The 26,141-nt window shown below is 39.6% G+C and overlaps 2 protein-coding genes across 2 annotated transcripts in view; one reads left to right on the top strand and one right to left on the bottom strand.

Moving 5' to 3' along the window:
- Nucleotides 1–3,158: 3,158 nt before the first annotated feature.
- Nucleotides 3,159–10,609, bottom strand: rtbdn (retbindin). Its single transcript, XM_020937394.2, has 6 exons — nucleotides 10,546–10,609; nucleotides 9,386–9,555; nucleotides 9,197–9,296; nucleotides 8,850–8,978; nucleotides 8,306–8,402; nucleotides 3,159–4,511 (listed from the first exon to the last, which is right to left on the bottom strand). Exons 2-6 carry the CDS (start codon nucleotides 9,537–9,539, stop codon nucleotides 4,182–4,184), a joined length of 810 nt encoding a protein of 269 aa, XP_020793053.2. The 5' UTR covers nucleotides 9,540–9,555; nucleotides 10,546–10,609; the 3' UTR covers nucleotides 3,159–4,181.
- Nucleotides 10,610–19,352: 8,743 nt separating this feature from the next.
- Nucleotides 19,353–26,141, top strand: part of LOC110171201 (microtubule-associated serine/threonine-protein kinase 1-like) — a 49,775-nt gene continuing 42,986 nt past the window's right edge. Inside the window, 1 exon segment of the mRNA XM_055152636.1 lies at nucleotides 19,353–20,103. Coding sequence (XP_055008611.1) covers nucleotides 20,065–20,103 — 39 coding nt within the window. The 5' untranslated portion in view covers nucleotides 19,353–20,064.

Below are 26,141 nucleotides of genomic sequence, written 5' to 3'. Positions count from 1 at the left end.
TACAAGCCAGGGATCTGCAAACAATTGAGTGGAGTGCTATCCTAGTTTTAAAAAGGCTGTTATTTTCGATGATTAATAGAGCTCACAAAAGATTTATATACCAAGAGATAAACCTATGAGACACCAAGAGAGTAACAAAAAAGGCTAAACCAAAGTTATTACTAAAAAGGCTTAGAAAAATAACTATAGACAGTTTCCCAAAGAATGTTTTGATTGGAGTGTGCCATGTGAATGCTGTCCACTGTCTTCTTAAACATTACAACAGTCAGTGTTTCAAAACTGAGCCTAAACATCTTTTTAGCCTTGGCCAATTTCAGTATTAATTGTTCAAAATTATGATGCAAATACTGCAGCTCGAGCAATACAGTCCTCACTTAAGCCTGGTTTGGTTTGCCTACAATTCACAACATTTTGTTCACACATTATTACACACAAAAGCCTCACATTAAAAAACAAATTGACATCTGACATCATGACCTCAACTGCTTGTTCTGACCCTATTCTCATACATTCACAACATGGCACACAAACAAAACTGATACTTATCTCTGTGGACATCCCCTTTAATGCAGCTGAAAGTGACTTGTGTGGGAGAGTCTGGTTGTTTTTCCACATCTCTGGCGCAGAAACAGGAGAGGCAGACGTGTTATTGACGGAAACATGGCACATGAAAGCACAGTATACTAGGCCTTCCTCCAAAACAGGTTGAGGTGAGAGTGCTCAGACCACAGGGCGCACTGTAGCCCTTGATGTGGCTTTGGTGTGTAGAGTGTGTCACAAACACAATACATTGTTCACGTCATGAGGACAAAACCTCCCATATTTTTCCTAATATATTCTTTCTGGCTGGTTGGAAGGTTCTGTATTGTTTTAAAACTACTTCCTACAAGAATGGTCATGCTGTGAGAACATATATTTTAAAATGGAAGTGGACATGTTATTGCTTTGCCTGGAATGTTGCCCAGTATGATATTTAACTCATCTGCATTGTATTTATTCACTTACAGGTGTTTGGATTGCTAAAAAAAACAAACAAAAAAACCTAACCTCTAACTTGGCCTGGTGGCATCACTTGCTCGCTTGTCTTCATGGAGATAGAAATCTTAATGCCACACTGTGAAACATTCTACCTCAAGCAAAAGCATCTCCATATACAAACAGGTTTTGTTCTTCTACCAGAAAAGTTACATAGTAACCTTTAAGTCTCCGGGGAGAACTGGCATTCTGTATAATTTGCTACTGTAAATAGCTCTGAGCACCTCTCATCTCTTGTTTTACGCACGCAGCAGCAGGCCTACATATTCAAATGGCGCACATCAAAACGCGCACGCTCTCTATTTCCCTTCAGCTCGGCCTCGCAGCCCACAGCACAGAGCGTCCGTGGGAACAACAGTGCTGACGTACGCACGAGGACTGCTGCCGGGTGGGCTCGAGTTTCCTCCGAGCCCCCTCCTCTCCCACACACGCGCGCACGGCTCTTTTTGACAAGCATGAATATTCCTCCCACCTCGGCACGGCCATCTGAGGCTCTTGCACAGTGTGGATTACCGAGGCCGCTATTAGAATACAAAGTGATCTGGAATTGGGCCGGCTCATTATAAAAGTGGGATGGAGAAAGTTTGTAGAAATAGGTTATGCGTACTGGAAAGTTTGGACAAGGAGTTATTGAGTTAATTATGTGCGGTATTCTGTGTACTGAAAACTCTTTCTTTCTACTGAAAACTTTCTTTCTTTCTTTCTAATATAATATCATATGTATATTTATCTTTTTATTTACACATACATACGCACAAAGAGATATGTCTTCCCTAGTAAAAAAAATAACAGTAACTTAAATGTGACCAATTTATGCCTCACCACTATTGAAAATAACCAAAAAACACCTGATTTTACACCTATAGCAGGTGTCATGAAAGAGTCCAAAATAAAGGCAAGAGTGTTAGAAGGGTCACAGTGACACCTAGTGGTAAATTGAGCTATTTATCTGTAAATCTACAATGGCCCATTTACCTAAACCATGTAGGTGACTGGGTGTTTAAGCACATACCAGAAATATACGCGACCATATGCAATGAATATATTATTATACAAAAACATAAAATTACGTTATGATTCAGTAGCAGTGTCAAGATAATTGGGATATCTTAAATTAGCCTAGGGTACCTGGGCCTAATTACGCGTATGATGAATGCGGCAATCATAATTACCCACGTGTTTTGCATTTTGGCCTCTGTAAAACCGGCCCGCGTCTCTTTGTTACAACTATAAGCATTTTTCATAGTTTCCATGGTTGTGCTGGGTTATAATGTGTTTTGAGTTTTAGAGCAACTTTACACGGGAAAATATGAGTCACTACATCCTGCAATTTCTGAAAACTTCCATTGCCTGATAAAAAAGGATTATCTTGTTAAAAGTACACTGGGTCTGTAAATTGTTGTGGTGTATCATCATATGCGCCTTACCGCGCAAAATAACAGGAACTAGTAGTATTGCTTCCACCACAAGGGGGCGCCAAAAGCACTGTAGATCAATTCCCATCCAAATACAGATATTCTGTGTTATTACAGCCATCAGTTTATACAGTACATGTTCGTGTTTATCACTTATGTCTCTCTCTCTCTCTCGCTCTCTCTCTCATTCATATAGATCCATGAGCCATCATTGATAGTTAGATGTAAAATGGATGTGTAAAATTGATGTGTTTTGAATCAGTTTGTAGTGTAGAGTATTAATGAAGGTTATTGGATTTTTATTGAATTGAAGCTGAAGATGAATTTTATTCAATTTCTGATATGGCTTTCTTTTCAGTGCATAAATGCACTGAAAAGAAAGCCAAGGGGAAGCAGGAATATATGTAAATGGTATGTTGGCTGGGCACATTTGCTCAAGGCGGACACAGAGTGCAGAGTAAGTCACTCTGCGGGCAGTCTGCTATTTCAGAAGACAACACTGCTATTTCAAATCAGGAAGCTCTTTAACATTACCACTTGGAACTTTCCATCAGTAATTCACACTATGCCCTCCATGCAAATGCGGTTATGAGCACAGCATTGCTGTAACTTGGTATGTCTTTTCTGTAAACTAAAATTGAAAGAACTGTGGAGCTCTGTGGTGACATTTAAAATGGTCTTTATTGACATTAAAGACAAGCACAGGGTCATCCTTTAGAACAAGAGGCACATTCCATCTTTTATCAATTACTGTTTGTATAAACTGGGTCTAACAAATATTTGTTCTACAGTATCATTATAGAGAAACACAGAAAAGTCTCATCTGGTGTCAATGCTTCCTCTGGCAGGTCACACAGTCTGCAAGGGACCTTCTGTTTCTGCATATAATTCTACCCCCAGGTTTTATTAAACTGTCAGAGCACATCTCCTCTGCCTCAGCCTCCACTACTTGTTAGAAAGACTAAAATACATTCATTACTTTGTCTCCACTATTGTACTGCTCATGTACGACAAGAAAACTGTACATCATCACAGCATCACAGAAGTCCTAAATGACTGATTATAGACACATGGTAAGGGAAATACACATAATATTTGTAATAAGTGTTTGATTGTTCTTTCAAAGACAATATGAATGGTCGTTCATATGTTGACGGGGCTAAGAATAGTCCATCATTTACATGTTCTAGTATGTACAACTGCTCTGTATTAGTGGTTTACAGATCTCACACTCTAAGATGGGGGACAAAGAGAGTTTTTCCTACTGATTACATTGTACTTTCCTATGACATATGTAAGAGGTAAATTAACACGTAGAACCTGATCACATGTATTTGTTACTAGACCCTATAACGTGCTATATTACAACACAAATCTGCATTTTAACAACACTCATTGTAGCTGCCCCCATCTGATTAAATTATACGGTTTATGATGTCATCTGAACCCCAGCAATAGTTAAATATACATTTGCATATAGTACATCTCTGTGCAATATCCCTATTATACTCATTAAAATCTACACACCAGCCTTTGCCACCATTAAAAAATTCCAAAACCAATATGGCAGCTCTTTGATCCAGAAAACAATTATTATCTGAATTTCTACATGTAATATGTTGACCCATTATCTAAAATGCTGACAGCTATGGTGCTTAGTTAATGGAGAAAGGTTAACTCCAGTAAAATGAATAATAACTGTCTCTATTACATCACCATCAATGGTTGAGTCTACAAACCACTGCCACTACCCTCCCCGTCATCCACCCCAACTGATCGTTTCCGTAGCACCAAGTTTGCCCTCCTCTGGGTTTGGGGGAGTGGAGGTGCGGAATGGCAGGGGGCGCGGTACTGGGGCAGGCCCGTCTTGGTGGTGTCCAGTTCCTCCGGGTCGTCCTGCTGGGCTCTGAGGGCGGCCATCTTGTCTCTGTCGGAGGCGCTGAGGGTCAGACATCCACATGGAGCTCCAGTGTTGTCCGTCAGCTCCTCGGGTTCGTCCTCCACCGTCATGAAGGCATCACCCCATAAGTTCTCACACAGGTCCCGCCCGTGCTGGTACATCTGTGGAGAGGACACATGGGAGTATAGACAACAAAGATATATTTCTGGTAGAGAACTTCTTTGGTGATCATTTGGTAATAAATAATTAATTTAAATAAATAATTTAATTGAGGGGAGGATGGAGTGTGCGATTGACAAGCGGATCTTGACTGGAACGCCATGGGGTCCCCCAGAGGAGCTGGAGGAAGTGTCCGGGGTGAAGGAAGTTTGCTGCTTAGGCTGCTGCCCCCACGACCCGGCCCAGATAAGCAGAAGAAAATGGATGGATGGATAATTAATAAATAGTTAATAAATAATTTGGCAACACTAATAACTACTAATTAAAACTTAATTCATAATGTACAAATAGTTAGGCTTAGTAACTTAACTTAATTAAGGGCTAAGGGTTAGGAGCTTGGCTAAAGTTAGGCTATTAATTAAAGTAATTACTATGCCTAAATAATTTTTAATAAAATATTTGTTAGTTATACGTTTTTATTCATGCCCTATTAAGGCTGATTAAAGGTAATCATTATGAAGTGTAAGCAATACTTTTTGGACGCACATCACAATTTGCATTATTTCTGTAGTCCACAGCAAACTTTCTAACTAGTACCACCCTTTGGATTCTTGAGCACTGAATTATAATTCAATCAAATACATTTCCAAGTGGTGTTCTAGAGGGTCATCAAATGTATCTGCTTCAGATGACTGCCCAAGTAAAAGATTATTAACAATGACAACAATGTTCCCAAATCCAACAGTTTGTGAGGAGTCTACATTCTGACACCCATGAGAGCCAGACCTACAGCCAGAGGTGGCAAAGATGGATCTGAAACACAAATCTATTCATGGGGAGTGATTAGATAAAGAGTCTTCCGCTGGAGACACATAACAAATATATTCTTATTTTGGGGAATCTACAAAGCACCCCAGCAGGTATACCAGCACCATCATTTTGATGAACAGATTTTTACTGAAATTGTTTCGGTCTCCAGCACTTTTTGTATTGCACAATGTTTATAATCAAATATTTACTCTACAAAAATAATTCTGCTCAACAATTTTACTAAAATAACAGAATGCAACTGAAAACAGCTTTGATTAAAAATATGGATAAACAAGACCAGATGAAAGCTTCTGCAATGCACTGTCAGCCATAACACAAGATTATCACAGCTCTCATCTATTTTCCTGTCAGCCAACAGAGTAACTGTCTGAGAGAGTGTTCCAAAAACTATTAATACATTTAAAAACATCCATGTGTTATGACAGGTGTCACCATGTCTGTTTATAAATCATTCATGTCAATATTGTTTGTCTTCATTGGGTGACAGATTTCTAACACTGTCACAACAATTTACAAATCAAAGCAGTTCTTTACTGTAGTACAGGAATTGTATTTTCAATGTTATGGTAAAGTAAAGTTTCACTTATACTCAACATGTACCCAAACCATGACAGGGATGCATTAGTTAAGCACAGCCTTTCTATTCTGGTTCATACAGTATATCCTAACATGTGTCTGTTACTGTCAGCCAATAACAGCTTATGACCATTGATGCACTCTTTACACCTTGTCTGTCTGTCCATTTTCTGTACTCTTTCTTTGTTGATAGTAGTCATCTGCTGGGCTATAGTTTATCTATTCACTAATCTTTTCATAAAATCATTCATTTGAGTGAGTTGGAGAGTCTAGTTAAAAGGCTAGCAATTCATATAATTGGGATACAAAATATATAAGTTTTTCTAGTGTGTCTCTGACAATAACTTTTATTTTGTGCAGTGGTACAAACAAACCTGTGTAGTGTGTACTGGGAGGTGTGAAGTAGGGAAGGGTGGGGGGCTGTGGACAGCTGGCAACAGGGCCCACACTCGCCCTCCTCACCTCCATCATCTGCTCCAGTCTGCAGAGCAAATTACACAGCCCCCAGCCCAACTCTGTCTCCAATGTCCAGCTATTCTATGAGCCACAAAGCATAGCAGCACCAATGAAGACTTATCAAAAAAGGTCATCTGGCTTTTTGAGACAAGACGACATTTATTACAGTGCTCTGTCTGTGTGAACCTTTCTTTGAGGGAATATTTCCAATTATTTCTGATATTCATTTGGAGCTTTCTGGAGCATGAAAACCATTTGCATGCTGGTAGGATCTATACACAGATGAGAGGGAAAACGCATAGGACATTTTCCCTGTAGATTCACACTGACTGTACAAAGCTAGTTAGTGGAGTTTCAGTGACACACATGGTAGCTTTAATGTAAACTGTCCCTGTCTTACAGTCTGAGGTTTAAAAGATGATTAAAAGAGCAGAGTCATCATCATTGTCTCCTTCTGCAGCTCTGTCACCAGCATTTGTATCTTTGGTGTAACTGGCAGTGGCACATACAAGCTTTTGAAAACACTCCTGGGTATGTTAGTTCTGCCATTGCAACAGCCTTTCGGAGATCAAACTGCCAACCCTGCTGCTACTCCACCAACTGAGATATTATTGCATCAGGTGCCCTTCCTGGGACAAGCCTCTCTCTCTAATTGGCACCAAAAAATAAAAAAACACAGCAGCAACAACAAAAATAGAATACAGTCAATTAACAATCACCTTTTTAATAAAAAGGTCAGATTTTCACAGACCTGACCAGACCCCCGTATTCCTCCATTAGAGGAGGGTACTGCTGCATCTAAACAGATCTTGGCTGCAGTCTCAGTGGGAGTAGTGCCAGTGGACTTTGCATGCACTGGATGTCTCTGTGTGGATGTATGAGCTTGTTTCTATGCAAATGAACATATACACAAAGTAGGAATTTACAATTCCCTTCTCTGGATATTAAAATATAGCACATTCTTATTTTTCTATTTGTCAGGGATTTCAAAAGGCGCTGATGTACATTCTGTTGATAAACAATGGAATTACAGGGATCTAAGGGAATGTGAGAGCCGCTGTTGTTAAAAATATGTGCTCTGAGACAAAAGGCCATTTGCATTCATTTTTAATTTGGACTTATATAGGACTTTGGAGTTGACAAGAAAAGATTATTTTACTGTCAGGTTTAGTAGTTAGAAGTAGTAGTTGTTGTAGTAAGACAAGGGTAATGAGATGGATGGATCAAAGTTCACCCAAACCCGGAATTAAACTATGATCGACTGATTTAAATCAATGAAATGAACATTGGTAGTGATGCTGGTGTGGCCCTGGACTGTTTTAACTAAAGTGGAGCCGGTTGATTTCATATGGTCAACACCATGACTCATTCCCCTTTTAGAAAATTGTATTCACAGAGTTACTGGAATGTCTGGCTATTAGCTGTGTCCTAGATGAAAGTAGGCCAATGGGAACAAAAACTGGGCAAACACAAAGACACATTAGAAGCTCTGCACTGGCAAAATATCTGCTCGTACATCTATAATTAGCAAAACATGGAAGAAATTAGAAATGACTATTCACTTTTATATTTGTCAGTAAATGAAGGTTCAAATTTGATCAAATTCTCTGACTGACAAAAGAGTAGAAGCTTCGGAGGGACAGGGAGATGGATGGATGTTTGTTTGTCCCAGCTGCTCAGCCTCGGTCACTCTGCCTCTTTAGAATCAGCAGCTGCCTGTGTCCACTGAAGCAGGACCACCCTTTTCATGCATGAGCCCCAACAGCCACATTAACCCTTCACGCTCTGACTAATCTCACTGAACTGATACCTGCTACGGCAAGCTCACACCAGCAGACGTGCCACACTCCAAAAATGAAAAAGCAAAATGAAATACTGACTGCAAAAACATGGACGATGAACAAATTTAAGTGACATTGGCTCTATAGACTACCTGTTGGTATGAAACGCAGGATCCTGTGCAGTTCTGCCCCCGGGGGTCTTTGGCCCAATTGCGGGCACAGGTCATGTCCGTCCTGCATGCCTCAAACCTGAAAAATCAGAAACACTTGTTTTCTTAAACTTGTTTTTATATAGAAACTACTGTTCAATTTGGTCAAGATCATGGTGGACAGAGATTATAGGATGGTAAAAGGGGGATGAATTTTATTACAATTACAAAATGTGTTGTTTTTGTCAATTTTAAAACTGCTATATTTTCCCTCTGGCTAATAATGTATTTTCACACTGAGCTTGTCCAAAATTGTCATGAATTTGATGAGACAATGCATCTGATTATGCAATTGCTGCCACTGAGGGAGAAGGACCGATTTGATGAGCTGCGCAGTGAAATAACAATAAAATCAGCTCATAATCAACTGTCTTTCAGTAGGCTTATTATATATTTGTTTTATTTTGCACTTGTTGCTATCATCATGACATACAAGAGCACAAATTCTAGCCTAACTTTGATTAGCTCCTGTTGGAAGTAGCCTCACCAGTCCCTGCAGAAGCTGTGGCACAGTGGCACGGCCTGGATGTAGGAGGCGCGCTGAGGATGAGGCCAGCGCGCGGCGTCCGGAGAGCAGCGGTAAAAACACGACACGCGCTTCAGGAAGACCTCACACCTGAACATCATCCACATCGACACAGGTATCAGCACAACACATCTCTGTACATGTTAGATTACAATAGGACTGCAGACAAGGAGCTTTGAAGAAAGCTATAGCTTATGCTAGCTAGACCAGCTTGCCTAAAAGTTATTTTCTTTACAAAGTTGTTGTAACTGTTACCAGATTTAAATTAAATATCTAAAATGGGACGCAGAGCAGAGAGATAGACTTACTCGGAGCTCAGTGGTCCACACTTGTCCCAGGGCTCGTTCTTATTGCTGGCTGTGGGGACATGTGAGATGTCCTGGATCTGCTCCTCTGTACAGCAGCTGTCTGTCAGCACAAACACATATGGGTTATGTACTGTCATACATCACGCTGTCATTACACACAATATTCTGTTGGTCACCGGATGTACCCACTGTCTGCGTAGAGAGAGCACTCCTGCAGGTGAGCCTCGGGGCTGGGCGCAGCTTTGTGTTTACCATCCTGAAGACACACCCCCTCGGAATGGGATCCACCAATCAGCGCAGCCGCCAAAATCAAGGTAAGTTTGAGCAGAAAAGCGTCACTCATTTTCACTAAGTTTGCCCTGCAAGATATTCAGCACAAGGGAAAGAAATTTACCTATTAAAAAAACAGAATGTGCTCAGACTCTCCTGCAGTGCTCCTGTACAGTGAAATGATAAGCAGTATAAGCAGTAACCTGGTCGCTCACTGGTCTCTGTGATACTTTAGTACATGATGTTTTGAAATCATAAACTTCTGGGGCAGTAGTTTGTAGAAGCATTCATTATAGATTCCATTCATGACTTGGTGTAGTCCTGCTGGACTGTAGCCTGGGCGCTCTGTGGGTGTGACCACAGGGTGAACCTAATTAGGTGAGACTGTGGCACCTTGCTGAGTGGGGTGACAGGCGAGGTGCTTTAATCTGACAGAAGGCTGTCCGGAGCCCACAGAATTAAAACAGTGTGGGGCGTGAGGCCAGCCTGGCTTCTTTGGTTTCTCTAGTTTGTGAAGCTCAGGTCAGTTTCTTCTGTAGCCCCAATATTCCAGTCAAAGCATCAAACCTGTGTTTTTATTAGCACAAGTGGTGAAGAGCTGAAGGTTCAAAATGTGAGCTCTATGAAACACTTTTTATTATTCATTATTTTAAGGACACACCAAGCCTCAGTATCAAGTATGTCAAAAACTGCTTTTCACATGAAAACATTTTTTCACCAAATTCATCAGCATTGCTGTGTAAGACTCTCATTTATAAACCCATGAATTATGTAAAGTACAATACACATTTTGTCTTATATATTATTCTTGTGGAGCTATTGATTTGTAAATACAACTTCTGACATTGGAGTCAACCTGTCCTGTTTTGTTTTACTTTTTTTTTTTTTTTTTTTCCAAACACACATTAATAAAATGCAATGCTTAGATGATGATAATTAAGTACAGAGTACAATAAATAACCTTAAAATAACCAGTGGTGATTAAATAACATTGAAATTACTCTTACAGTTCCTGTAAATATATGTCACTGTTCTCCTTCTTTGTATCAACACAAATACTTATAAGTAGCTGTGATTACCTGTCGTTTGGAGAGGACGAGGCGGTCTAGTTTCCTTGTTTATCCTCCTTAGTGCTCCGCTGCTGTTGTTTGGCTGTGAATGGTGTGCTCAACTCTGCACTGCTCCCTCTCTCTGCTCTCTCTCTGCTCTCTCTCTGTGTCTGTGCTGTGATCTCCGCTGCCTAGGGGCTTCTCTCCACTTTGTCACAGCATTAAATGAAGGGCATGTCTGTCCTCTCCAGCAGGAGCCTCACCCCTCCCTCCCCTGACCAGGCTGGGAAAACTCTCTCACCCCCAACGCTCCTCTTCTCTCTGTTCTTGTTAATCTCCAAATAAGATGTTGACCAAATCCTCTGTGTTGACAGCCTTCTTTCCATCTTAGCGTGAATGGAAACACTCAAATGAGATTGGAATAAACTGATTTAAAAGTAAAAACAAGCCCAGTAGGGACAGAATGTGTTTGTGTGGTCGTGCATTCACAGGTGCTGCTGAGTCACACCTGTCCTTCTGTAGCTGTGCTGGAGGTCAGAGCACAGGGTCACAGCTCTGGGACAATGGAGATTTAATACTGAGCGATTCGCTGAGGACACAGAACTCAAATCTGTGCTGAACAAAACAGTGCAAACCACAGCACCTTTGTGTCCTGAAACATCAGCTGTCTGCATCCTCTGAACAACAATCTGCACGAGAACCGAGTCTATGTGGGACAGTCACTTTTTTAATGTGGGTTTTGTCAGTTCATTAGTAATTTACTAGTGTTGTACCTTTTTAAAGCTCAATAAATGTGTGGGAAAACTTCATGTCCAAATAGCTCTAAGCCCCTATTCAAACACACATAGTCACTCAAACATTCCTATTTGTCCTGTTAAATCTCTGAATGCTGGTTTGAATATGGATGACTGTACAAGCCTGTTTTCCTACACTGTGCTGCTTCTCTTGCCCTTTAATCTCAGTTCCCCTTGGACCGGGCACACCAGTCTAATCCCTCACTGCATGCCCTAATGAGACTTTTAACCAAACAACAGCAGATGGAGAGAGTCCTGACGCCAATATATCTGCCCAAAACCAGCAAGCAACTGATGATCCTTAGACACAATTGGTTGTAAGGAGGTACAGTTGGGTCATATAGTAGGCTGGTTAGTCATACAGTAAACATTCAGCCTAAGTGTTGAAAAAATTAATGCTGAGCCAGTTAAACCCAGGGGTCATCTGGGCTAGCAATATAAGTTATACAGTTATACAGCCTATGAGGGTGGTGCAGATGGGTCTAGCCTGTTGGTGGAATTCAAAGCACCAACCTGCATTCCTGTTAGTCCAATTAACCAAGACTGAAATTCCATCATGTCTAACAATGTCAATTATATTCTTGGGTCTTTTTAAACGGGGGATGCACATAAAATCCTCTGTAAGTAAAAGTTCATATGTGACAAATAATTATGACTGCATTTAAGACTAGTGAGACAATTTTTACATATTTATATAATGATGTACTGTGTTATTCTTGTTTTGGATTTGAGAATAACAATGAGATTTTACATACATTCAGAACATTAAATTCTGACATTACACTCACAAAGTGATTTACTGTGAGGTCCACTGTATCTTTATTTCCAGTGAAGAATAGATATCTTCATCTCGTAACTAGATGAGCAGTGGTCTTTGCCTTTGTGTTGGAGTTATTCTGGGAACAGAGAAGCAGTGGGACAAAGCAGACTACGAGTGCCCTTCTGTCCGCTTGTTGTTGTTGCCTCATTTAAAAGGATTGGACCAGCGCCATTGTTGGCACCTTAGGCAAGTCTGAACTCGCGACTAGTGGACATTTACATAGACGCATTCTGAGTTTATTTGTGCCGAAAAATCATCCCTGTAGGGAAATTATTCCTTTTCATTTGACCCAGATCTTTTGCTAAGCTTAATCAGATGTCTCTTAACCATAGTGCCCAGAGGAAACCTACCCAGACACAAAGAGAAGCATGCAATTTCCACACAAAAAGAACCAAAACCTTTTTTGTGAGGTGAAAGTGTTAGCCTCTGCCATCAAAATGACATATTTTAACATTCAAAATAAAGCAAGATCAAGTTATGGCATTTGAATCTGGAGGTCCTCAGCCAATTGTCTGTCAGTTAAATTATGTGATTTGGAGATCAAACTCAAAAGTGTGGAATTGTTTATGTTCATGAAATCAATACAAACTGCATTTTCATTTTGATTTGAATATGAGGGAAACCTTACTTTTTTTCTAATATCTCATAGCCTCACTTTTCCGCCAGACATGTCTTATACTGAGGTGAAACAAAAGTATAAAAAACATATAAACTTGGCTCATTCTGCAGTCTGTGTCCTTGACCAAGAGTCAGTTTTGGAGATATTCCCGGCATTGTTTACTGCTTTTATGAGCCTGCCACGGCAACGCTGGGTGATGAATGACTTAATGCACTGAAAACATTTCCATCATTCCACAATATTAAAACGTGGCTAAACACAACCTATCTCATGTCTGTTAAGTAGTTGTCTCACCTCTGGGTTTGCAACATGTCATATTTAATGACCAAGAAAACCACCAGTAGATGTTTTAGAGCAAACAGTTCACACCCACTGACCTTTCACTTGCATAAATGTCACTGGTCAAACTTCATGTTTTCTTTCGAGCTAACTGAGACAAAATATTTCAAATACCTGAGGGCTACAGTGGATCATCACGAAAATGACGAATGCACATGTTTTTATTGTTATTGCTATTTTTTATTCAAGTATAGATTCAGATTATCCTTACATTTACTGATAACGTTATTTCTCTCATTTAAACAAGCGCAGTAATTATTTGCAGAAAGAATTAATTGGACCATAGGTTGCTTCGTTGAAATGTGCAGTAGTTGTTTTTGCTCTCCATCTTGTGGTTATATGGCAGCACTGCATCACCACAGAAGATCAGACTTCATGATGGCCTTCTACGTGTCCATTTATATGACGTAAATGCATTCCATTAGGCACAGAAACACTCAGACTTTTAGAGCACTTAGTATTAGCTTCAGTGACATTTGTATTATATTCACTTCAGCTCCTTGTACCATTACCGACCTTCTGTCACAATTGATTGCTCCTTAATATTGTAATGTTTCTATAGGGGGTTGGTTCTTCTCTCTTGCAGATTTTTCCCTATGTTCACTATCAGTGTAGTGACTGTATATGTGGAGATGATTATGATTGTAATGGCTGCAAAATGCGAGGATGGCCCACGCTTGGCCGCAGTCCTCCAGCCTGGCCTGTGTGTTTGAAGCTCCATGATGGTAACAGGATACTGCAGTCCTCCAGGTCTTCAGGCAATCTCCGCCTGGATATGCCCTGCTCCTTTATGTTCCGTTATCTATCAGCCCAGGCCTGTTTTACATGCATAAATCCTCTGGCTCAGCTGGGTGCCGAAATGCGTCAGCAGCACCTCACAGAGACACAAGGTCACTGACTGTCCAGATGGAGATTCAGACTAGAATGCACCAGTGTCATTAGGGCAGATCAGCCAATCAAAGTCATGTTTTTACATCTGTGTAATTGGAATAGTTCAGTAACAATACATATGGGATGATATAATTGTAGAAACGAAGGGTTGTTTTCAAATGCCACGCTCATCATTTCCTCAGATATATAGATTTACAGAGAATGGGCATCTTATTTGAGGGCAACCAAGGAATCTGCTGTTCTCTGCGTACACACTCAATCCTTTTAGTCACGGTCAGGGGATTTAAATGTTTATTCAAATGTTAATTATTCATAAGTGCTTACCCTTTAATGCTGCAGTGGACTAGAGCTTATTTTATTGTATGTAGTGAGAGGTGGGATTTTCATGGCTAGAACCTCTGATTATTGTGAGGACTTTCTGCATTATATAAGAAAATATATAACAAAAGCAACACTTCTTCTGAAAGGTTGGCGTTCCATATTTGCAACACAAGTGTCACCCTAAATGTCTTAAATTCAGCCCATTGCTCATCTTTGTCTATCGGTTTATCATTTTAATCTTTAACGTCTGAATTTATATAGATGTATATAAATAATGTTTTGTGTGTGTTTTTGACTTTAAGTAAATAGTAAATTAAGTTGAGATTATTCATTTGACTATAGCAAAAAAAAAAAAAAAAAAAGAGAGAGAAATAGATATTTGGGTATGTTGCAGATTTGCGACAACTAGAAACAAAAACAAGTGCTTGCCAAAGGTTCCTGGGAAGGTACTGCACATGCACTAACCGGCACTAGGGGAATGCAAGTGCTGTCTTGGTTTATATCTCGATCTAAACGGTTTGTTGCATATTTGTGACAGTAAGCGCTAAGGGGATAATCTCATTTTTGTGCAATACATGAAGGTCTATCTGACTCATAATACAGTTACAATTATCCAGGGCTTTGCAGCTCATATTGTATGTTTAAACTTTGGTAAAACTCACCCCCTAATCTTCACTTTTTTACCCCTTTGACTTTGGTTTATAGAATTATTAATCAAATACAAATGCATACAACATGTCCCAAATTATCAGAAATAAACCAATAGTCTTTGCTCATATGTCTACTTATTTTTTTCTCATTTAAAGTCTGTTTTGTGGATCTTCTGTATTTCAGCAATTATTCTAGTCACTAACATAACATTTGCACATGAAAGTTTACTTTTTTGGGGGACACTATCTGTGTGGGAGATTTATTACTGAGCTGACAGCCAGATCTAATTCATGTTTGCATTACAAGCAGTGGATAGGTTATGGTGTCCTATCTGCTGCTCAGTGACCAATGGCTGAACAATAAGTAATTTAGCACATAGGGTTGTATTGATGCTGTACATGGGGACTGATGTGCCATGTTTAAGTTAATTACATTTCTGGTGTGGACGTGGTTGTTCAGGGTTCAAAGCACAAAGCCCCAGCTGTGTGCTACTTTCCAAATGTTGTTTACTCTTTCCGTCACTGTAATAGGCTTAGTGCGTATGAGTGTAGGCCTGTCTGAAGGACTTAAAACACCAGTGTTCTTGCCAAAGCTGCTTTGAAGTCTAATCGAGCTGCCATCTCTATTAAACACTAAAATACTCTTCTGCCTTGACTTGAATCAATTTGGGTATGCATTCAAAAGCACTCAGAGAGGTTTGGCCTTTATTCTTGGCTGATACAAAACTGTGGCTATGTGGTCTAGTAATAAAGAATAAAACATAATCTCTGTAATGGATTCTTTTATCTACACTACAGCTGATGGAGCAATTTAAAATTTCTCACATGTTTGGTGTTTTCATGTTGTTTTAAATCTAAACCTTTCATACACATGTGATTATTACTTTTGCCTGGTTTCAGTAGCACCTACTACATACACCAAATGTTAGACTTGTATTTAACACGATTTTGACAGATTGCACAGAAGGATTTTTAATATCTAACTCAAATCCTGATTTATACAAAATGTAATTCCAAAAAATGATGCATGTTTTAGGCCAAATTTCAGTCATATCTAGTTTACTAAAATACAAAGTCCCAGTCCTGTTTGTATTTTTATCTAATATCTGAACAACATAAAGGCCTGGCTTTGTCCGTAAAATGTCTTACTTTATTTAGGAAAACATGACATGATGAAAAATTTGCAATTCATTTTTTTCTTACATTTTAGAGGAAGTTTCATATTGATATTGCTAAATTTGCCATTTTTCCTATTCCTATAGAACTCATGTTATCTCATGTCATGTTTTAATACCTGCTCGAGGTTGTAGTGCGTTTGAGGAGGACCTTGTCGTGGATGGTAGATAAGTATCATACCACAGCTTCAAGGATACTTTAGAAAAGGTAGTAGAAAAGGTAGAAAAGGTGTGAGTTGTGTGCTTTGTAGTGCCCTTCTTCATGATGACAAATATAAGAGAAAATACAAACCTTATATTTGGACATTAGCGTGTTTTTGTTTGTTTGTTCAGTTGTGGGCCTTGGCTCGCCTCTTTTTCCCAATCCTCTTACAGTGCCCCATAGGCACAGCAGAGGAAGGCTTAACCACATCCCACCCAGCTTCGCCTGTGTGCTGCCAGTAGGAGATGTGTCTCATTCACAATAAAGACTGCAGGATTACGCACATTGTCCACTAGTACCATCAGTGACATCAGAGGATGAGAAGTAAGGACAGGAAATAAGATCAATCTGGAAGGGATGAACTATATCAACCACTGATTGTGTTATTGAAGGGGAAAAAAAAGAGAAATGTGGAATGCAGCTCGACATAAGATATCTTTGCCTTTCAGTTACAGTAAAAAGATCAAAGTACAGTGATTTCATTATTAATTTAGATTGATTATCATGTACAACCATGTATAGTTTTAATATAAAAAACTATAATGGATGACAATACCAACACTTACAGTAAAAATCTAAGTTTCACTGTGTGTTTTAAATCACGTTAAATTTAAGAAAACCATATTATGAGCATAGTGAGAATAACTATGGACATCCTTTTCGAATCCAGCCTCGTGGTTATTTGAAGTACTATTATTAACCACAAGGGGTCACTGTGGCATTTCTTATGATTATAATAATAATAATAATAATAATAGTCTTATACCTGCTGAAATGACAAGTAAAGTTATATATTTAGCTGTAGAAAAGTGGCATTTATTTAAACAATCTCCCATAAAGAATAGCATATGTGTAAGGTGTTGATTCTAATAGATTGAAAAACTGATCTTCAAAAATAAACTGAAGCTGAAGAGGAGAATCAAACTTGACTGAAATAAAAGCAAACATTCTTCTGAAAAACAAGTAATTGTGAAACAGCAGAGCCTGAGCTAAGATGTCCTTGTGTCTTCATTCTTTCTTAGACAACATTGCTAAATGTCTGCTTTCACTTCACTAATTACACTATGGCACATAATCTGGACCAGCAACTTTAATTGAATGTGTATGTGTTTTGTACATGCACATTAAGGTATTGCAAATAGAATCATACAAATTACATGGTGCATACATTTAAATTTGTGTGGTTACCTGGTTACGACAATGAGCTCAAACATCTTGCCATATTCTGTTGTTACTGCAGTAGTACTGGGTTGACTTCCACATAAGACTAATTGTCACCAAAGACACATATTGACAACAACAGCTCACTTTACAATAGAATACACTGAGCAAGGGCTTTTTTTAGGAAATGTAATATCAGACTTCCATCCAAATGAACCCTTATTTTAGGCCTGTACCTTTGTCCTGAAGTCAGAGGAGTGAGTTTTCGATGGAGAGTACTTGTCTTCATGGCTTTGTGGGTTTGGAATTTATAGAGCCACAATTTTGCAATGTAACCATAACCTTGTCATCAAAGCAAATAAGCCATCTGACATCACTGAGCCAGTGTTAGTGTTTTGTGTAAGTGGGCCAAACTGTCCTTCAGTGTTGTACTCATCAACAAAAAGGCTCTCTTCAACCCCTGTTCCAAACCCAGATGAGCAGCTGTCCCCTTCTAAACTGGGATTACCCGTTCATTACATAAGGACCCACTCCAGTCTGTGGGCTGAGTTATGACGACATCACCGTGGTCAATAGAGCAGACTTCCACCTGGGCTTCGCATTTTTAGCTCCGTTCGGTTCAGATTGATCGACTTGGCCTTCTTCCACTGCAGAGCCAGGGCCAGGCCTCTGTTGTGAAAATCCATACTGCAGAGTGCAAGTTTTTCAGACAAGAAAGCTAGTGTTGTAGCTGGGTTTTATTGGTGTATTTTGTATCATTCACTTTCTATATCCCACTAGTATGTAGTATGTTATAGCTGCTATTCTGTTTTGTATTGTTGTAGTTGTTATAGCGTTTTTCTCCCTAGAATCCAGAAAACTGCCTTCATCAGCACTACCACAGTCTGAAACTGTCTGCCAGATATGGTCCATCTAATCTAACTCAGACGCTGCTTACCCACTCATTTGTGCGTTTGGACAGCACAGCAGTAAAGTCATTTGACATTCTGCTCTTTATCTCACACACGTTGGTAAATCAAATGCTGCTCGTTTGGTTTAAATAAAGTGTTTTTGAACCACCAGCTGTGTTCCTTCTGGTAAGCGTAGGTCCGGTTTGGAGAGTGGCTGACCTCTTGCTGTTATTGGCACTGATAATAAGGTCCAGCCTGTGTGGGCAGCTCTGACCATATGTTATATAAAAACTGTGTGAATGTCCTAATCCACAACTGGTGTTATGCAAGAACATTAGCAAAGTCCCAAATACTGGTCAGGGACTGCTCTTTACATATGACACATTTAACAGTACAGTTTGTTGTGAAGTGTTCTCTAGACATAATGGGATTAATATTTTGACTCTTGTCATTTCATGTATGAAGTAAATATAGTAAAAATTTAAATTATACTTTTCACTGGTTCACTGCAACCATGAAACTTTCATTCTCATCATTATATCTGTTGGTTATAGCCGAGTTCTTTGTAGAGACAAGACAGATTCACTTTATTGCAGTCTTTTTAAATGGTTAATAATGTTGACACAATCTACTAAACACAGCAAATGATTTCACATATCACAAACTTCCGGCTTGGAGTCTGTGCTTAGTAGCAGTCTTGCAAATACCATTATTTATCAGACATTTGCATAGATGTTTACTGCAGATATGCAAAGAAGGAGAGTGCTGATGAATAATGATGCTTATCAGAAAAGTAAAAGCATTAGGCCTATCTGGTATATTTTTATTCTGGTGGAAGAGAAAGAGGAACTGAAAGCAAAAACAGGAACAACCTGAAACCAAAATACAGCACAAAATGTAAACACAACAAAACTTATTTGAGTGTCATAGGGGCCCAGTCCAGAGTCGAGAGGGGTCCTGTGCTCTGCCTTGTGTCGCTGTCTGTGGTGCTGGACTGGCACTGGTCACGTGTTCCTCGAGCGCTTAGACCCATGGCACGTCCACAGCGTTGCGCTATAGCGGTCCAGGAGCAGCCGCTTATCGCTCCTCTATTGGGTTAGATGGTTTCCTCACGTCCCTCATTCATGTGTGCTGCTTGAGGAGGGGGAGGGGCGGCAGGGATTCCCACGAAGGGAAGGGGTTACAAATATCGCGTTGCTGCCGTCCAGTCTGCAGTTTGGGGGAAGTGAAGATAGATCACAAACAAGAGAGGAACCACGGAAGATGAATGAACGCGACAGTACGTAAGGGACGCTTTGTAAGTTATGTTTTCTGGACCGGACAGACTGAAACACCGCACCGTACCAGCGCTAGTTTCTCATACTATCAGCCCGGACAAGAAACATGAGACGAGGGCACCAGCGAACCACAGCCCCGCTCTGAGCTCCGAACACCCCGTTCTTTGTAGCTGCAGACGCACAAGAGAAACAAGATCGCGTTTCTTTGCATGATGAAGCCATCCTACGCAAGTGTGTGTTTATAAACTCTGATATCGTGCGTTTTATCCACGAATGATGGCAGTTCCGCCCCGTGCGCCCTTCCGACGTGTCACGGGACCTTCTGGAGCACTCTCCCGGTGGCTCTGAATGATCTGGTGAAGCAGACACTTTGTGGAGTAGTGTGCTGTTCGTAAACGGGAGTCCCAGCCATGGATGACTCGGGAATAATAAGACGACGTAGGCTGCAGGTGAGTGGTGGAGCCACACTGCCCGGTCTGCCGTAGTGTTAAACCTTAGCACACATTAGCCAAGAGCTTCAGACTCTTACTTTGTTGCCCTCGTTTTGTAGTGCCCATAGAAACTGCTCTAGTGTAATCCGATCCTTGTACTCGCTGTTATTCCTTGGTAGTAGACACTGAGTGAAGTATGCATGTAGTCTAAATTGTTCATGTACAGTTGTATAGTATTTTAGTAGTAAGTTTATCATGTGGTTGGAGACACAGGGGCATAGGCAGACACACAAGCTACTGTATGCAAATTGAGTAGTGATGGGCACTAGGTACTAGGTACAATACTACAAGGGGATTTTCAAATACACATTTAAATAGGCTTAATCTTTTACAGGGTTTAAAATGTGAATCATTCTATGAACTACAACCCCTTGCAGTTTGTATAGTGGTAAGCCAGCTCTCCTGCTTCATAGCAAGAATGTGAATACATGTGAATGTTTAGTGAGTTGTTCTGAAATGCTAGCCCAGACACACACATCCAAGCTGCTGTTTGACAACCCAGTCCCCTACAGCTAATAGGATGAGCAGAGGAAAATGAATAATTCAAAAACTCCCCTTTGGCTGTTCTGTTTCTTTCTGAGGTCCCCTCAGCAGATGATTGGAATGATTAATATTCTTTTATCCTCAGGTAGGGGCAGTATTCATTTTGACTGGAATTCTTTAGTTCATAAACATATGGAAACAAATAGTGCCAGTTGTCCTTGGAGATTGTTTTTTCCAAGATTTCATGCACCAGAATAATGGAGGAAAAATATGAAATAAACAGATAAGTTTATTATTTTTGTTTTCTTTCATAGCATGCTCCAATCACATTATGTCTGGTTTCAACTGGATAGGCGTCTGATCTATAAAATAAATAAACATCATTTTGCTGTCAGCCATCACCCAACTGCACAGGCTACTCTGGTTAGCACTAGGCTAATGGAACTCTGTAACAACAACCTGCTCTATTTCTTGTCAAGGTGCCTCTTCCACACATCTCATAAAAGCAGCATTTAGCCTCTGCGTATCCCTTTAGTGCTCCTTTTATGGTCATTTGTCTTCACTAGCAACTCCTCAACTATTTAAACCATGCTATGTAACCAGTCATAACTCATGCATACTGACTTGTATAAAACCCTATGTGTAAAAAGTCGTCAACTTAACCACACGTCCCCCACCCCCAGTTTATTTCTCCATCTTGGCGGGTGCATTAGAGAGAACTGAAATGAGATGAGCAGCTGAGTGGAGTGTGACCTCATTCCCTTACTATTCCCTTCTGAAGCATCAAAAATAAATTGTGTAAAAAGATGTAGTTTAGGCTGTGACAGAGAACAGAGGAAGCAGAGGATCATGGGGGATTACTATGGTGATGAGGTGAGCTGTGATGTATGACAGCGGCTTCTGGAGAAGTAATCATCAAAGAGGCACACACACAAAGAACTGACACTCGATCAAAAATCCAAACACAATATGTATGCTATAGTCTTTCTGTGTTTTTGACAGACATTTGTTAGATACACAAACTGGAGAAATGTCTTTGTTTTGCCAATAGCTGTCAATAGTCCATATATATTTGTCAAATTTTAGATAATACCCTGACAAAAAACTGTGTTTTGGCTATTTGTGATGCTAGCACAAGAACATTTTACAATACCATTGTTTCAACAGTAATTGGCTCAGTGGTTAGACCACTCCTCCACTCCAGGATCAGGTTCCTCTTGGCCATTGTGTCCTCTGGCAAGACAATACACCCAACTTACCTAGTATGAATGTAGTGTGTGCGTGAGTGTTTGTAGTCAAGGGGCCAATGGCGCAGCAGCCTTGCTTGCGTCGGTATGCCCCAGGTCAGCTGTGGCTACAAAAAAGCTTACCACCGTGAAGTGAATGATTATTGACTTCTGTGTTATGCTCTGAGGCTTTGATAAGCCTGTACAGCACATTACCACTGACAGACATTATTATTATTATTATTATTAAGATATATTGTCAGAGGATGAAAAGAACTATACAGTAGTATTTAAAATACATCCATTGGCCTACTATTCGTAATTGGAACCTAACTCTGTTTGTACATGAGGTGGGGTAGGCTATACTGTGGATAATCTCCAGTTAATCTCAGAGTTAACAGTTAACAGCTAGCAACCTACACTGACAAACCTTCACTCACCAAGAACCATTCAGAGTCACCAGTTCACCTATTCATGCAATTCATATGTCGACACAGTATGCTAGCTTCATACATAGCACCCTTTTCACTATCTTATATTTATTTTAATCATGGTCAATTCACAGAACAATCATTCAAAATGATTAGATATCCATTGTACAAAATGAGTGGTAGCCAAACTACTTTTAAATATTTTCTTTTTTTTTTAATTTGCCTAAGTGATTTATGTGTTTTAGAATAAACTGTCTGGATAAATATTGAACAACAAACCCGGTTTTATAGTTAGAAGCTGAGCAGTTTATTTACCAGGCAGTTTTCACAGCTTGCATAGCCATTTGTCTTCATCTCCACGTGCCTGTGAACAAAACACCGTGCTGGCCTGTATGATTGGCTCAGAGGGTCCCATGGGTGCCATCAGCCCAACTGGCCCTGCTGAGAGTCGCCCCCAGTGCCATATGGTGACACACCCCTCTCCTTCTAGAAAAAAAGAAAGAAAAAGTCTATATCTTACATAAAATAAAATAATATAAAACTTTTTATAATTTTTTTTATTTTTATTTTTTTTAGCAAAATTGCAATGAATGAAAAACTGTAGTTACACTTCAAGTTACACAACCTGCCTGGGTCCAAATGAATATTTAAGTGTGCATGACAGCACTTTTGAGTGCAGAGGACATTTACACAACACAGAATGTATGTCAGATGAGACAAAATGCCATGTGCACATGCTAATATGTGTAGGTTAATACTGGTGCACAAACAGAGCCACCAATGAAGCTACTTAGTATGACAGATGCAGCTGAAGTGGGAGTGGCTCTGTGCAGTTGGGGCCATAATGTGCTTCCAAAAATGATATAACTAATATTGTTGATGCTTATGTCTGATTAGAGCTATAAAGGGTAGAGATCCATTTGGTAATGGGCTAGTAGTTTGTTTTATTATATCTATAACAATATTCAGATGATACATCAGTGTGCCTCTATGTCTTGGTTGAGGTTCAAGTCTAGCACAAAATGTAAAGAGGCCATAAAATGAATTATAAAATGGTAGATATATCACATACATCACTTTATACCCTTATTGTGGAGATTATAGACAATACACTCGGTATTCTAATTTTGCATATCTCCAAAATAAAACTTGCGATACTATACATTTTTCAATATATTATTCAACACCCACCTCTACAAGTAGATTGTAGAATATGCAACTAACACAAATTCAAAAGACCATAAATTAAACAACTTTAAAATGACTGAATAACCATGCTATCATCATTTATCTTTCAGAAGAAAAATGCAATGATTATATTATTGGCCACCACTGTTCCTGGCCTATCTGTCTATCACATCCCTGTATAAGTATGAATCCAGCAGTGACTATCCCCTGACGCTCTCAGGCTCAGTCAGATTGATGGTTTTGCTTTTGGTCTCCTGGGTTTCCCTTCACAGTTCCACCAGTCTCTTCTCTGTCTAAAAAGAAAGGACCACTAAAAAAGGGCTTTGTGTGCCTCAGATTATGCTATTTGATCACAAGGACGTTTCTTTTTCTTTGAGCAAAGCTTGGACCACTAGGAGGGCAGTGCAGAAAGGAGAGTTTTAATAAGTTGTGGTGACTGGGAGAAGAGCTGCAAGCAAAAATATGCCAAGTATATGCTGGGTGTAAATCAAAGGACAAGATGAAATAATCAGATTAGCATTTAGTTGTAACAGTAGCACTGCACAACTGTATTTAGCTTGACAAGACGTTGCCACTATGTACAAAAGCATTTAACATAAATTTGAGTTGCCATGATGGTTGACTTCTTTGACTAATATTTTTTATTGCCTCCAACATTATAGCAGGGATTGAACAATAATTAGCAGATCTGCACAGCAGTTCTTCGCAGCTCTCAATTTTTATTTTCAATAAGACGACACATGTGGTGTAATTATTAAGACAAAACGTGGTGTAATTATTGAACATAAAAACTGTGAGCTCCAAAGAAAGAACTGTGCAGGTCTACTTTCTTTCTTTTTAAACAGAGCACACAGCAGACTCAACAGTCTTGGATGTGCAGGTCAGCCTGGCATCTGTTAAACTTTTCCTTTGCATTAGTAATGTATTTATCGCACATGGCCTCTCTCTGCCTGGACTAAACTGATGCTGACAGTCATGGGGCTACATGAGGAAACAGTAGCCTGCAGTGTGAACATGCTGCACTCAAGTTGTATGAGCTGCAACTTAACAAGAGATGAGCTGCCTTCAGTGCAAACAGGCTGTGACAGAAGGAGGCAATATGCAATATTAAGTGTTACAACTCTTTCTATCAACCTCCAAAGAGCATGCATACTATGCAGTTGTAATATATTATTGAGCATGGCTGGAAATTTAAAAAATCATCACCAACAAAACCAACTGTGTGTCGTGAGACAAAGACTAGAACTCAAAGACTAGAAAAAGGCAGATGGCTTGGTTGTAAAAATGGAACAGTAATACACTGAACAAAAGCAATGTAACAAATGTTTGGAGAGTAGGAGTTGGAGGTGTTTTTATTGTTGATTTTATGCAATATGAATCTGAAGACAAAAATTGTCTTCACAACAGTAGCAATCTATATCTAATAGTGTAATTATATAATACACTTAAATGCTGTTTTTAAGAGTGCAGAAAACATTAATGTTTGTTTTTTGTTTGATATTTTATTATTACGTTCAAATACAATATACATTTTACATTTGTTTATAAGTGAATGAGAGTCCATTATAGTGTAAATTGATTATATTACACATCTCAAATTCAGTGCTGTCAAAATTTTCATCTGGGAATGAAGCGTATAGCACATATACAAGCTCCAGCTCTAATACTCTCAGACCCAGTTCCTTTGAGTAGTGAGCTAAAAGAATGTAGCATCCCAGCCTACAATGATGTCAATTCAAATAGCTCCAGCTTTATGTTTCTCATGTGATAGTTGTCATTTTTGTGGCAGAGTGTCCCATCTGCTGCCAGTCACTCCTCACTAGACTTCATTAGTGCATCCACACAGCAGACAACAGCCCTCCATCTCGGGCCTTACATGGTTAGACGTTGGGTATTCAGTCATGCAGTTAGCAGTAAGCATGATTCACTAATTGAGCCTCGTGGGACTTAAAAACCTTGGTTCTATATATTTGTATACAGTACCTTTCTCATATAGCTTTTCCGTGCGGGATTCTCATCATCGCACTGTGACTCACAAGGAAACTGTCCCCGATATATTCCATGCAAATGACCAATTACAAAGACTAAATTGAAGTTGAGAAATGAGCTCCCTGGTGACCTTTTGTACAAATCCGTGCAGACAGAAAAAGAAATGAGCACTCTAATAAATTATGTTTGAGTGATTAATACCAAGCACTACACCTTTGTGATTGAGACTGAGCATTCCTGAGTTGAATTTGAATTTCCATCAGCTTTTATTTTTAGAGACATGTGATCTGTTTTTCATATTTCAAGTATTTGTATTAACACTACAGAAATACTCAAATGCACTGTCGAATTGGAAAAGTTACCTTTGAAGGTGGTCTGCGCAACATTTCTAGTGGAGGGTCCGCCACCTGCTTGTCTCCATAGAAATGTTATTACTTTGTCCAGAATGTCCCACAGTATAGATTAAACCTATCTTTCACAAGGGAGGCAACTACATTGACACCATGCTGCATTACAACTCAGATCTGTGGAGAGTCACACCTATTCACAGAAGGAATTACAGTATTTTAGAGCAATAGAAAGACGTGTAATGAATAAATTCTAGATTGATATATACCAGGGAACCAGACAAAGCAATAACATCTCTGTGGAGACAAGTAGGTAACGGACCCTCCACCAG

This window comes from Boleophthalmus pectinirostris, unplaced genomic scaffold (assembly GCF_026225935.1).
Source record: "Boleophthalmus pectinirostris isolate CB_2022bp ecotype Guang Dong unplaced genomic scaffold, ASM2622593v1 HiC_scaffold_17, whole genome shotgun sequence".
Taxonomy (NCBI): Eukaryota; Metazoa; Chordata; class Actinopteri; order Gobiiformes; family Gobiidae; genus Boleophthalmus; species Boleophthalmus pectinirostris.
Note: the sequence above shows the minus strand (reverse complement) of the source record. Positions and strands in the feature narration are given on the sequence as shown.